A 14881-nucleotide genomic window follows, 5' to 3' on the forward strand; every position below is an offset into this window, starting at 1 on the left:
ACAAAACAATCTTCTTAATCATCAAAAATTATCTTCCTAATAATTTTGTTTTCCATCATTTTAACCAAATTGTTCATTCATCTTTTTTTTAAACCCATAACCCCAAAAAGTGGTTTAAAAAATACAAATTACATATTTTTTGTATGAATTCATTCAAGCTTAAAAAAAGACAATAAAATGAAAATTGTGTTTAATTTTCTAATAATTTTTTATAAGAAATCTTACTAAATGGTCAAAAACGAATTCTTAACACAATTTGTTATATAAAATTGTATTAATTTTTTAAACACTTCTTTTCTCCATTTAACCCAAAACAGTGGTTGTTTTAAACAAATTTTATATATATATATATTTTTTTTTTATATATATATATACATCAAATCCTACTATTTTGTTTATAAGAAATTCCCTCAAATAACTTAAAAACCAAAAGCTTTCATAACCCAAAAAGGATGGCAATTTTTTCTGGAAAAATTCCATTTTGTAAATCATATACTTCAAAATTGTTTTAAAAATAAATATAAATAATGATAAAAAATGAAAGCTTTGTTTAATAGCATAATTTTTCAAATCAATAAAAACTAAAAATATCAGTAAGTTGTTAAAAGATTTTGTAATTATGGCTATTATTTTTCAAGATTACTTCAAAAAATTTTTTTGTATTTTTTTTATCATACGACTACTTTTTTTTACTAAATGAAGACTTTTTCTTCCAATATTTCAAATGTATTCTTTAAAAAAATGATAAGTTTATGACAAGAGAATTCAGTTGGAAAAATCTGTTCTCACACCTTTTGTTGTATTTTATACGAAAACTATTATTCACGGAAAACTGCCATATTTTTTGTTGACTTGGAGGGTAAGTAACTCGGAAAAAAAGTCAAGTGACTGGAAAAATTATTTGATTTTTTAAAATAACATAATTAAAGACGTGTCGAACATGTTCGGTTGAGTGTTTTGCTTGAAATGTGCCAATTTGTATGTGTTTCGCATGTGTGACTGCAGGCGTGTGGTCCGCAATACGGTTACATGTGCGGTCAGCAGCAGTACATCTCTGGGGTTTGCGCCAACGTCAGTTCGTCCTTCGAAGTTCTCAGCTCGGTGGCACCGGGCGTTCAAGGTACGCCTGCCCACTTCTCAAATCAGTTGGCTGCAGCCATACTCTGCATTCATCCCGATTCTCGCTTCCAAAAGTGAAGAAGATTCACGCATTCTTTTCATGTAAACATGTGACACCCCCCCACGCCAGTTCTATGAAGGGGAAAGAGAAATGCCGGGCCTTTCCTTTTTTGGTCATACAGTGAGACAGCAAGGTTGGAACGGAGGGTTAGTGTAGTTTAAGGGTTAGGATTAAAGTTAGATTTTTTACTAATAGCGTAGACTGGTGTGCTGAAGTTATGATTTATGTGGTTAGTTTTAAGGTTACAATCTCCCCAAACAAACACATGCATGCTAAATTATATGTGCATTTTTTTACTTTTCCTCTTGTAGAATGCGCCAAGGAGATGGACATCGTGATTGTCCTGGACGGCTCCAACAGCATCTACCCGTGGAGCAGCATTATCGACTTCCTGGTCCGCTTCATCGAGAACATTCAAATCGGACCCAAACTCTCACAAGTCAGTTTTCACCGACCCCCTGCCGCTCTTCAATGCAGCATGTTCATTTTTTTTTTTTTTTGTCCTCTCTGAGCAGTTGATGGATATTTTTATTACGTTTGCATCAATCTGGCTCAGCCCTTGTGGACTTTTCCAGAGACGAAACTCTGGAAAGTCATCTGGAAAGTCACCTCCCCAGTCTGAGACCACATCCTTGGCAGGCTGCAGACGCGACATTAAATTGGAGGAGAGAAAGAGGCGAAAATAAACTTTTCTTTGGTGTTTTCCAGGTGGGTATTGTGTCCTACGGCGAGACGGTGACCCACCGTGTTAACCTGAGCCAGTTCGACAATACTGCCGCGCTGCTGGATTTCGTACACGAGCTCCCGCAGCAGACCGGCTTCAGAACAATGACTTTCCTGGGCATTGACACTGCCAGGTACCGCGCCAACAAACTTTCTTTCAGCTCACAGCGGTCGCCCTATGAGTCACGGTATAATCATAATATCCGTCCTGGCAATGACATCCAAAATGCTCTTGAAAGACGGCAGCACACCCACAGCTTATCCTAATGATTCCAAACTGATGTGAAAGTGTGCGTGCGTATTCATGTCTGTTTGACTGGCCATTAGTCCACGTGTGTAGCTCGTGGCTAGTTAGCCTAGACCAGCATACGTTATGGTCTTGTTTTGACTGGATAATGTAAAAAAAAGTTCCACTTGGGGTTATTGTTTGCCAGCTTCTCTTACATTAAAGTCTCATTTTTACTTGAAAACGGTCCAAAAGTCCTGCTTGTGGCTAGCTAGCTGACTTTACCTTGTTGAATTATTTTTTTTAATGAAAATGCTTCTAAAGTCCTGTTTGTTGCTAGATTGGTGAGTTTACCTTATTTTAAACTCTTGTTTTGAACAAAAACGATCAAAAATCCATCTTGTGGCAAGTTAGCTTTGACTAGCTTACATTCAGTCTTGTTCTGACAGGAAATTGTTCCAAAACTTCAACAAGCATTGTAGCTAATATTTATGTCTTATGTTTACTGTATAAATGGCAACAAGTCCTGCCAGTGAATAGACTTGTTGGGCTTAGCTTGAGATATTGTAGCGTAGTTCAAGTTAAAAGTCTTTGTTTGACTGGCGAGCTAGAAACATAGAGAAGCAACATGTTTGCCAAGGACAGCTTAGTCTTGTTTTGACAAGAAAATGTGTCCAACTTAGAGTTAGTAAACCCAGTCCATCTCACATTAAAATCTTTTTGCTAAGCTAACTGTCTGCTGAAGTCATATAGAGAATTTTTTACAAATCTTCTGGCTTTTTATTAGCTCATGGCCGTTGCCCATGAGTCATAAGACTCTAATTATAATTTCCGGGCCATGGCGCTGACATCTAAATGTACTTTAAATAGAGCTGCATACCCACTACTCCTCCAAATGAGTACCAAACTGGTGTGAAAATGAGCATATTTTCCTGCCTCTCTAGGAGGGAGGCGTTCATGCCGGAGCGAGGCGCGAGGCCCGGCGTGAAGAAAGTGATGGTGATCGTGACCGATGGAGAATCGCATGATTTCCACAACCTCAAAACGGTCATCGGCGACTGCGAGGAGGATGGCATCGAGAGGTTTGGCATCGCTGTAGGTGGAAACTGCCTTTGTGTTCTTTTCGTACAAGGCTAGTGGTTGTGTGGCTACCATAAATAAATCAAGGAAAATATTCCGTGTTAGCTAGTTGTATTTTATTTTAAATTAAAATCATCTGTTGACTGGAAAGTGGTGAAACAAATTCAGCTAGTGGCTTTTAAGCGTCACCTGTTTTATTATTATTTTGTTGGAAAAAATCGAGGAAAAATCCAACTAGTTGCCTCGTTAGCATATCCTAGCTCACATTAAACCTAGTGAGAATAAGCGGTACAGAAAATGGATGGATGGATGTGACTCAACTATGTTTAGAATTGTCAACTGTGTTCAGTGCTAATGTTCTGGTCTCAGGTTCTGGGAGACTACAACCGACAGAACAAGACCGCTGAGGAAGTGCAGAAATTTATCAATGAGATTGCGTCCATCTCCAGTCAGCCACTGCGTGATCACTTCTTTAACGTGTCAGATGAGGTGGCGCTGTTGACCATCGTGGACGCGCTAGGCAGCAAGATCTTTGCCCTCGAAGGTAATCAAGCATCGTGGTATGTCTTCTGCGCACCATACATTTCTTACATTTTAACTTTTTCCCCCCTGCAGCAACGACCGGGAATTTCACCTCGTCATTCGACATGGAAATGTCGCAAGCTGGGTTTAGTGCTCACGCTTACAAAGTAAGTGCATACTCGAGAAATTTACAGTCACAAAATGCCTAACAGCCCGTTAAAAAAAGTAAAGCTGTTCCAAACCAGCCCAGTCACTCTGGGCCTCACCCTAACACGTTCAGAAGCAAGTTCTGTGCCTTCTTCGTAAGACAACACCCTAATCCATAGAGTAGACTCAGAGTTACTTAATAATAATGCTTATCCCACTTATATAGGAATTTTCTAGGGACTCAAAGACGCTGCACATTTTTGTGCATCATTTATTCACTCCTCAGTAACACCCTGGTGGCGGACAGCAACTTGTGTAGCCACAGCTGCCCTGGGGCTGCCATTCTGCACCCGCGGCCCATCCAACCAACAACAAACATCCAGCTACATTCATTTCTTGGCAATTTGGGTTAAGTGTCTCCAACAGGGACATAACAACATAATCATCGGGTAGGGATACGAACCAACCACCTCCTGGTTGCAGGTTGTTCACGTACCCTGTGGACCACGCTGTCCACTTAAACTCCAGGACCGAAAGCAAAACTAAGAACCATGGTCTCCATCTGTAAATTGTGGGTTACTCTCTTACTAGCCTAACAAATTAAGCTCAAGTTAAAGGAATTCAAGACTGATCCGGCCTGGCAGACTATTTTGGCTTCCCAGTTTCTGTGGGCATTATGTTATTTGATGACTAAAGCCGTGAACCCAGTCACAAGTGTTATCACCGGTGCATCGTCCCTTTGGGGATTCGCCTCGCTGATCGACAATTCCAGAAACATGACCACTCTCCCACCCCCTGTTTTTTCCCGTCGAGATGCCGCACCGATGGTGGTTTGTCTGATTGTGCAAACATGAGATAGCACAAGGCGTGGAATCAGGTAGTGGCTTTGAGAGGGAAACCAAAAGTTTCTGCTGTTCTCATGCCTCCTGCGTTCATTCATTAGTCATTTCCTACTGTACGTGTATTTAAAAACAACCAGCTTCCCTCTTCCCTCTGGCGTCTCTTGCCCGCCTCCTGACCCTTAGGTTTATCACCTCTCTGATCATATGTTCTGTGCTTTCTCTCGCTCTCTGCATGACTCGTCTCGATGACGGCAAACAAACTGATTTGTTCTTCTAGTTGATGCGTTTGGCCCTGCCTTTACAGTCACGGGTAGAAGGAGCAACGTGACGGACTGTATTTAATCACGGCTGTTTCCCAGCCCTTCCTGTTAGACATCTTTCCTGTCCACAAAACAGAACCGGTTATATTTAGGGCTGTAGTGACCAAGTATACAAATGTAGCCTGAATTGCTTTGTCAAGTTATTGAAAATCTAGACTACAAGGCACTAAAGTAGTGAACAGTTAAGTCAACTTTTGACCGCTCCAGACGTTGTTCCCAAGTCTCCACTTTGCTACAGCGCTCCATTTTCCTGTGGCGCTCGGTCTTCTCCTGTGTTTAAATATAAAATATTTGCTCTCCAAAAATAAAAAATCTCAAAAATGTAAAACATTTGTTTTCTAAATATAAAACTTTTTGTTTAAAAGGTTCAAAGTTTTTTTCCCCTTTTTAAATATAGTGTATGAATATAAAATATACAACTTTTATTCAGAATAAAATGCTTTAGAGAGATAAAAGCAAAGCAAATTTGTTTGTATAGCGGATTTCATACACGAGGTAACTCAACGTGGTTTACATGATTAAAGGCATTTGGGAAAAAAAAGATAAAACATTTAAAATGAGATAAAAACAATAAAAATGACAAACAAAATATTAAAAAAAAGACAAAACCGCATACAGTGCAAGTAATGTGATCAAAAAGTGGATGTATTCTAATAAGCATGGGAGAAAAAACAAGAGTTTTCAACCTGGATTTAAAAACATTCCCACTTGGGGCTGACCTCACCTCTGTTGGCAATTTATTATTATTATTATCTGTGTGCAGCATAATAGCTAAATGCTACTTCCTCATGTCTGCTTTGGACTCTGCGGTTTGACCTGAGTCAGTCAATCTCAGGGCTCTACTGGGTTTGTATTCTGTAAGCATTTCTTTTCATGTATTCAGGACCTAAATCATTTAGTGATTTATAGACCAGTAGCAGAACTTTAAAATCTATTCTAAAGCTGACTGGAAGCCAGTGCAAGGACTTTAGGATTGGAGTTATATGCTCTGACCACTTTGTTTTGGTCAGAACGCGAGCTGCAGCATTCTGAATGAGTTGCAGCTGTTTAGTACTCTCTTTTTTTTTTTTGGGAGAATCCAGTCAGAAGACCATTAAAATAGTCAATTCTACTTGAGATAAAAGCATGGATGAGCTTTTCCTGGTCTGCTTGACACATACAAGACTTCACTCTAGATATGTTCTTCAGATGGAAGAAGGCAGTTTTTGTGATTGATTTGATATGATTGTTGAAAGTCAGGTCAAGATCAATCAGAACACCATGGTTTCGGACTTGGTCTTTGTTTTTTAAAGATAGAGAGTCCAGATGTTTACCAACAGCAATTCTCTTTTCTTTATTGCCAAAAACAATTGCTTTGTCTTGAAATAACTGAACATGGATAGGAACATTATCTTAGCCTGTTGCTGTGCCTTAGTGTCGGCTGGAGTTCCACAGTACCAACTTCGCTGCTGTGCTCTCTTGACTTTCTCTTGGTCTCGTCTTGGATACAAAAATGTCCCTCGTAATTCATTTTTTTTTCCTGGTGGAGTTTCTTGTAGCATATCAGTAGATATTAAAGTCTATCATGTCATCCATAGGACGGCTTGCTACTGGGAGCAGTGGGAGCGTACGACTGGAACGGCACTGTGATCATCAACGACGACGAGGGATCCATTTATCCGGACAAAAACCACTTCTTCGACCCTGAAAGCGAAGCCGGGTATGAAAGACTGGCCGGCTATCTCGGTGAGTCCGAAAAGAGATTTCATTATGTACACATTTATCTGCAGTTAGTGTTTAGCTCCCGCTGACATATTACAGCTGCTGGATAAATATGCAGTTTTTGAGTCTAATTCACTTTGGCCACAGATGGCGGACTCAGGTTCTGTACTGGATGTCACATCAATAATGGACACCACTTTCCCTGCGCATCTCCATCCCATGCCTTTTATGGCCTGCAACAGCAACCCTGGCATTTTAATATTGATTTATTTAATCAAGCTGTCGTTATGAAGAGCACACTCCACTGATTCTGCGTTCTGGCCCGGTGTACTGTAAACTCAGCCGTTGGCAAAGCCGCTCTCGCTTAATGCTTTTTGTCCGCCTTCCTTTGGGTCCTTCTCAGCTGTCGGACGTGCGCTGTCCTGCCAATTCCTCGTGTTTTATTGCTTCCCGCTCGAAAAGTCAGACGTATACATTTTTGGCCGTGTGTTTGTTCCCGTAGGTTACGACGTCCAGTCGGCGTCCACCCCCGATGGCATCCTGTACATCACGGGGGCGCCGCGGTACAACCACACGGGCCGTGTCGTCGTCTACCGGCTGAAGGACAGGGACGTTGTCGTCTCGCAGACGCTCAGAGGGGAACAGGTGAGATCTGTCGAAGTGAAGCCTGTTTTCGGTCCATCGCTTTGTTGAAAAATACTGTAGGTTGTCCACCCATCCATCCGTTTTTAAAAGCAAATGAATTTGGGCCAGAGGCATGTCTCATCCTGGACTGGTTGCCAGTCAGACAGATGTTGTCCATAGACGTGGATGTCAACACTTTTTTTTTGTACATGTCCTGGACACCGGTCGACAATAAACAGTACCTGCCAACATAATGAGAATGAGTGCCATAGATGGATGGATAGATACAGTGAAGAAAATAAATACTTGAACACGCAGCATTTCAAGGTTCTGGCGTGGCCTTGCCAGTCTACAAACCTAAACCCAATAGAAAATCTTTGGAGGGAGTTGAAACTCCGTGTTTCTCAGTGACAGCACAGAAACCTGTCTGGTCTAGAGAAGATCTGTGTAGAGGAGTGGGCCAAAATCCCTCCTGCAGTGTGTGCAAACCTGGTGAACAACTACAGAAAACGTTTGACCTCTGTCATTGCAAACAAAGGCGACTGTACCAAATATTAACATTGGTTTCCTCAGGTGTTCAAATACTTATTTGCAGCTGTATCACACAAATAAATCGTTAAAAAAAATCATACATTGTGATTGCTGGATTTTTCTTTTTAGATTATCTCTCTCATAGTGGACAATGATGAAAATTTCAGACCTTTCCATGATTTCTAAGTGGAAGAACAATGTAGCAGGGTGTTCAAATACTTATTTTCTTCACTGTAGATAGATGGATGGGCTCCATCCTTCATAGATCAGGTAAATAAGGAAATAAAATAGTTGAAATTTGTATGTCAAATTTAGATACAAAATTGTATCTTTTGATAATAAACATTCATTTATTCTCAGTTTGTATTTTTGTAAAATAAATTCCAGCTATTTTAATAGTAAAGTAATTGTTAGTCATTTTTATTTGTAATTAATTGAATTGTTTTTGGTAATATTTTTAACTTTTGTTTTTTTAAATGTGGACATTTTAAAATCTTAATTAACCAAATATTATCTGATCAGGTAATATTTCAAATATTGTTTTCTTTCTTGGGCGAGAACCTTATGTTGTCAATTTCATATTTTTTTTTTACTAATTGAGACCATTTGTCCCCACATCATGTTCTTATTTTTACCATATTTTACTGATTTAAACTGTTGAAAATAGCTTGGGAACAACTTGATAAAGTCTTTTGTCTGAGAACTGTTGTGACTCTGCGGGAGGGAGCCGTGCGGCATTTTGTCGCCCGAAGATTGAAAGTTTGGATGTTTTTCACGAATGGGTGAAAATATCGAGATAGATATGAGTAAACCTGCTTTTTTAAAAATGAATAGCTATTAAGCTTCAGCACAGAAGGAAACCACGAAGGTCAATGCATACAGATTCATTTCTCCCACTCTGCTTTATTTTTGTTTTGGTTCGAACCCTGAGCATCAGAACTGTGAGCCAGACGTACTCACCGTTACTCCGCTCTGCTGCCAATTTCCAACACATCTGCTGTTAATTTTGTATAATAATTTTAGCAACTAACAAGCTGCTTCTGCCCCGGTCGCAGATCGGTTCGTATTTCGGCAGCGTGCTGCAGACTCTGGACGTGGACGGGGACTCATACACGGACCTCCTGTTGGTGGGGGCGCCCATGTTCATGGGGTCCGACAGAGACGAACAGGGCCAAGTGTACGTCTACAAGCTCAAGCAGGTAGACTGAAAAGTGAAATGTACAGTAATACTGCATAGTAGTCCCCTCCGTCACTTCCACATACTTCTTTGAGACCAATTCCTATTCAGACCTCCTTCGGTCTCACTGCAGGACGGCCACTTTGCCCACCAATTCACACTGAAGCCGGTCAACCAGTCATGCTGCAGCGTCAGCTCGTCCGGCTGCACGCACAAAAACGAGCCGTGCGGCGCCCGTTTCGGCACGGCCATCGCCGCCGTGTCCGACCTCAACCTGGACGGCTTCAACGACGTGGCCATTGGGGCGCCCTTCGAGAACGACCACCGAGGGGGCGTGTACATCTACCACGGGGACAGCAAGCGATCGCTGAAAGAGAAGTTTGTGCAGGTCAGTGCAGATGCGAACGTGGATTTGTTCTGTTCGACCTGATCCGATCGGTCCCACGTTTCCTGTGCAGCACATCCCGGCGGGTGGAAATGATGACAAGATGAAGTTCTTTGGTCAGTCCATACATGGAGTCATGGATCTCAATGGAGACGGGATCACCGATGTGACTATCGGGGGACTCGGAGGGGCCTCGTTGTTCTGGTGAGGCATTGAACACAGAGGTCTTTTAAAAGATGCACTATTTATTTTTTTAAAAATTGGGGGGGGGGGTCGATCCATTCATCCATTTTCTACCGCTTCTCTGGGTCGGGTCGCGGGGGAAGTAGCTTCAGCGGGGATACCCAGACTTCCCTTTCCCCAGCCACTTCTTCCAGCTCTTCCGAAGTCTCTCCGGCGTGTCCTGGGTCGTCCCCAGGGTCTCTTTCCGGTGGGACATGCCCGGAAAACCTCACCAGGGAGGCGTCCGGGAGGCATCCGGATCAGATGCCGCAGCCACCTCATCTGCCTCCTCTCAATGCGGAGGAGCAGCAGCTCAACACTGAGCCCCAACCGGATGACCGAGCTTCTCACCCTATCTCTAAGGGAGAACCCGGACACCCTGCGGAGGCAACTCATTTCGCCCGCTTGTATCCGGGATCTTGTTCTTTCGGTCACGACCCACAGCTCGTGCTCATAGGTGAGGGTAGGAACGTAGATCGACTGGTAAATTGAGAGCTTCGCCCTTCGACTAAGCTCCGTCTTCACCGCAACGGACCGATACAAAGACCGGATCACTGCAGACCCTGCACCGATCCATCTGTCGATCTCCCGCTCCATTCTTCCCTCACTTGTGAACAAGACCCCAAGATACTTGAACTCCTCCACTTGGGGCAGGAGCTCATCCCCGACCCGGAGAGGCCACGCCACCCTTTTCCGACTGAGGACCATGGTCTCAGATTTGGAGGTGCTGATTCTCCTCCCAGCCGCTTCACACTCGGCTGTGAATCGCTCCAGTGAGCAGTTGAGATCACAGCTTGAGGACGTCAACAGAACCACATCATCTGCAAAGACCAGAGATGCGATGCTGAGGTCACCAAACCAGACACCCTCTATGCCTAGAAATTTTCTCCATAAAAGTTATGAACAAAATTGGTGACAACGGGCAGCCTTGGCGGAGTCCGACTCTCACCAGAAACGAGTCCGACTTATTGCCAGCAATGCGGAACAAACCCTTGACGCCGGTCACACAGGGACCGAACAGCCCATATCAGGGGGTTTAGTACTCCAAACTCCTGAAGAACCCCCCACAAGACTCCCGAGGGACACGGTCGAACGCATTCTCCAAGTCAAGAAATCAGATGTAGACTGGTTGGGTGAACTGGGGGAGTGAGTCTTTATTTTCAAAATAAAGTTCAAGAAAAATGTATTTTTTTTTACATTAAAATAATGTTTTAAAGAAAAATGTTCCTTTTTTCAAGAAAACATTCTATTCTAATTTTGATATATATTATTTTTTTCTCAATTAAAAGTAGTATATTTTGGAGAAAAAGTCGTATAATTACTACAACAAATGTATGTTTTTTTTATGAAAGTAGTAAATTAATTTTGGATACTGTCTATTCTTTTAAAGCTGCTCCACTTGGTTCACCCTGAAGATCTTTCTCCATGAAAAAAAAGTAATAATTTAAAAAATAATCTGTGCATCTCGGTGGAAACATGTCTAGTCAACCCACGTTTACGCGAAAAAGGCTTGACGCTGGCGGCACGGTGGCTCGGGTGGTAAAGCGTTGGCCTCACAGTTCTCAGGACCCGCGTTCAAAACCGGACCCGCCTGTGTGGAGTTTGCGTGTTCTCCCTGTGCCTGCGATGGCACTCCAGTTTCCTTCCACATCCCAAAAACATGCAACATTAATTGGACGCTGTAAATTGCCCCTAGGTGTGATTGTGAGGGTGGCTGTTTGTCTCCAGTTCAGGGTTTACCCTGCCTCCTGCCTGTTGGCAGCTGGGATTGGCTCTGTCACTCCCTCGTGAGGATAAGCAGCAAAGGAAATGGATGGATGGAAGGGTTTGACGCTGTTCTCCCACAACAACCACGCTAATCATGCTTGTGCACTGGGGTGCCATCATCCCATCCCCAAACATTAAATTGAAAACAGACACAACTTTCGTCTTTTGCATAACCTTCGTCATGTAATATATCGATGTCATTATTTCTGTCTGTACATATTCCATCTAGCAGCATTTTAAGTTGAGTATCATATCACGTTGTTGGCTTTCTTGATGTAGACAGCTGAACCCGTCCCAGGAGATTTGTACGATGCGGACTTGAAATGGACGACTTCCTGGAGCTGTCTCTCTTAAAAGCCTTACGAGTTTCCAGGCCAGGATCCCTTCCCCAAATATGTACTGCCATAACGCCGTAATGTACATAACTAATGACGAACCATGGCAAAATAGTATTTCAGGGCTCCCAAACTATGGATTGGGTACCCCAGCGTCTGCCATGACTCACCCTCGCAGGCATGGGAGAATACCCTCCCCCGCTTTTTTTTTTTCTTCCCGAGCTGTGTGAAAATTTCATCCCCCAAGTGGCTCCTAGTTTGAAATCGGATTTGGCAGCAACTGGCTCGTTCCTCCTCGGCTCTTTGGCCGCAATTTATGCTTATCGCGCATCTGTTCGCCTCCCTCAGAGACGCTCTGCAAGCGTGTACTTTTTTGCACTTTGGAAATCATCAAAAGCACTAAGCAAAAAAAAAAAAAAAAAATAAAGCAAAAGCAAATTTATTTGTATAGGACAAGGTAACTCAATGTGCTTTACATGATTAAAGGCATTTAAAAACAAAGAGATAAAACATTTAAAACGGCATAAAAACAATAAAAATGACAAACAAAATTAAAAAAAAAAAATACAATAGGTTTTTCATGAAAAGAAATGTTTGAGTTTTGGTTTTTCTTGGGAAGTTTGATCATTACATGCCCAGGAGAGCCTAATTGCCGTAATTTCTGGCCGATATACTGACTTTTTTGACATGCTTTCAACCCTGCGGATTATGCGATGATGTGGTTAATTTGTGCATTTTTCTAATGGCCACAAGGGGGCACTCGAGCGGAAAAGGTAAGAGTAAGACCGGTGGAATATATTTGCCGAGGAAGTGACTTTTACCTGTATGTTTATTTTTTCAATCAGCCCTGTTAGCGCTTCGCTAGCATTAGCGCTTTGCTAGCATGTTGCTGGTGTGTTACTGCCGTGTCTCAGTGATTTTTACCGGTATATATTTTTTTAACCGGCCCTGTTAGCGCCACGCAAGCGTGTTACTGCTGTGTAGCTGCCGCAGCTGTTTTTTTTTTTTTATCGGCATGTTTTTTTTTTACCAGCTGTGTTAGTGCTACTGTGTTGTTGCTATGTTAAGCTAAGCTAAGTAAGGTATTAAAACTTTGAAAATTCTTTATGTGTACCATCGTTCCTTTTGAAATATCTCATGTTTCAATGTGGGCACTTGCGGCTTTTACACAGGTGCGGCTTATGTATGTACCAAATGGTATTTCCTTTACAACTGTACTGGGTGAGGCTTATAATCAGGTGCGCTCTGTAGGCCGAAAATTACGGTAACTCATTCACTGCCCGCTTGCTTTCAAAGCCGCGTCCCCCATCAATCACGTTTTCACAGTTTTTACCAATTTCATCCCTCATGCAAACACCACTTTGGGTGTTTCTTTGACACGCTCAGGTCCAGAGACGTGGCGGAGCTCCGCGCCAACATGACTTTCGACCCGGCCAAGATCAACGTGCAGCAGGCCCAGTACCAGTGCGAACACCTGGGACGCAAATCCGTGTGCGTTACCACGAACGTGTGTTTCGTCTACACCGTCAAATCCAACAAGCAGGATCTGAAGACCAAAGCGGGTGAGACTCTTTGGTTACTCGAGCATTCTGGCGTCATTTCACGTTTTCCGTGACGTCGCCCGCAGTGATTCGTTACGACCTGACTCTGGATGCTCTCCGGGCGAAAGCCAGGGCTTCTTTTCTCAACTCGGACGACAAGAGCGACCGGCGGATTTCCAGAACGGTTGCTGTGGAGGACCGACTGAGGACTTGCGCAACGGAGGTGTTCATGATGTCGGTAAGCAAAGCGCAGTAGATTGGTTGGCACATATGCATGGCAATAATAGCTATTATTGATTAGGCTACAGGCGGCATGGTGGCTCAGCTGGTAAAGCGTTGGCCTTCCAGTTCTGAGGACCTGGGTTCGATCCCGGCCCCGCCTGTATGGAATGTGCATGTTCTCCCCGTGCCTGGGTGGGTTTCCTCCGGGCACTCCAGTTTCCTCCCACATCCCAAAAAATTGCCCCTAGGTGTGATTGTGAGTGCGGCTGTTTGTCTCGATGTGGCCTGCGATTGGGGGGGCGACCAGTTCAGGGTGTACCTCCTGCCCCTTGACAGCTGGGATAGGCTCCAGCCTCATGAGGATAAGCAGCAAAGAAAATGGATGGATGGATAGATGGACTAGGCTATGTAGTTACGGGGGAAACGTCATCTACTTTGGGGGAAAAATATAATACGTATAAAAATATAATTAAAATGAAGGAAAAATTCAGACTAAAATAATTCATTTCTTTACATCCAATCATCCATTTTCTGAGCTGCTTATCCTCACATGGGTCAAGTGATTCTTTACATTTTATTCATTATTATTAATTATTATTATTTAGTGCCCTGCGATTGGCTGGCAAGCAGTTCAGCGTTTATCCCGGCTACTGGCTGAAGATAGCCGGGATAGGCTCCGGCACTCCCACGACCCTTGTGAGGATAAGCGGCTGGGAGAATAGATGGATGGATATTATTATTTACTGATGTCACCTGTCTGTTTTTTTTTTCAAACTACAATAGTATAGTGCTATTTTCCCTCTTTGAAATATGTCGTATATTTTTTGTTATTTTTATTGGGTTGTCAGAGAAGCAATTCAACTCATATCTAAAGGCACCACTGTATTTTTGGGGTGGAGGGTGCTTTTTATTTTTTTTTTAGGCAACCTCCCCCAAAAATTATTATGTCATGTTTAATAATACATGAGAATAAAAGTAACAAGAATGAATGGACGTTTACGGGTGGGTTACTTGAGGGTTCCAAATGGTCCCAGTTCACAGAACAAGCCGTCTTTCTGTGTCACGTTTGCACTTTTGGCCATTTGCGGCCACATGTGCAACGTCTGTTTGCTGTTGTGTTCACCACTGTCGCCCGTGCAATTCTTTGATTAGCTTCCCTCTGGCACCACGCACAGGAACTAATCAGGGAAAACAGCTGCAGCTCTTCTGTAGCATGTGTGCGTTTGCCCTTGCACATGATTTCCTGCCTCTTCTTTTTTTTTTTTTTTTTTTTTTGCCGTTTCAACTCACTACAATAAATCCAAAGTAGGCGACACTGAAAAGAAACACTGCGAGA

The 14881-nt window shown here is 42.8% G+C and overlaps 1 protein-coding gene across 2 annotated transcripts in view; it reads left to right on the forward strand.

The window, feature by feature from the left end:
- Nucleotides 1–14881, forward strand: part of itga1 (integrin, alpha 1) — a 56359-nt gene that overhangs the window by 27746 nt on the left and 13732 nt on the right. For both annotated transcript variants that reach the window (XM_061801454.1, XM_061801456.1), the window contains 13 exons: nt 1006–1120; nt 1492–1619; nt 1889–2037; nt 3074–3224; nt 3579–3753; nt 3825–3898; nt 6618–6765; nt 7244–7386; nt 8952–9095; nt 9207–9461; nt 9532–9662; nt 13169–13344; nt 13410–13561. In XM_061801454.1, the coding sequence (XP_061657438.1) occupies nt 1006–1120; nt 1492–1619; nt 1889–2037; nt 3074–3224; nt 3579–3753; nt 3825–3898; nt 6618–6765; nt 7244–7386; nt 8952–9095; nt 9207–9461; nt 9532–9662; nt 13169–13344; nt 13410–13561 (1941 nt within the window). The remainder of the gene's footprint in view (nt 1–1005; nt 1121–1491; nt 1620–1888; nt 2038–3073; nt 3225–3578; nt 3754–3824; nt 3899–6617; nt 6766–7243; nt 7387–8951; nt 9096–9206; nt 9462–9531; nt 9663–13168; nt 13345–13409; nt 13562–14881) is intronic.

Source organism: Syngnathoides biaculeatus, chromosome 17, assembly GCF_019802595.1.
Source record: "Syngnathoides biaculeatus isolate LvHL_M chromosome 17, ASM1980259v1, whole genome shotgun sequence".
NCBI lineage: Eukaryota > Metazoa > Chordata > Actinopteri > Syngnathiformes > Syngnathidae > Syngnathoides > Syngnathoides biaculeatus.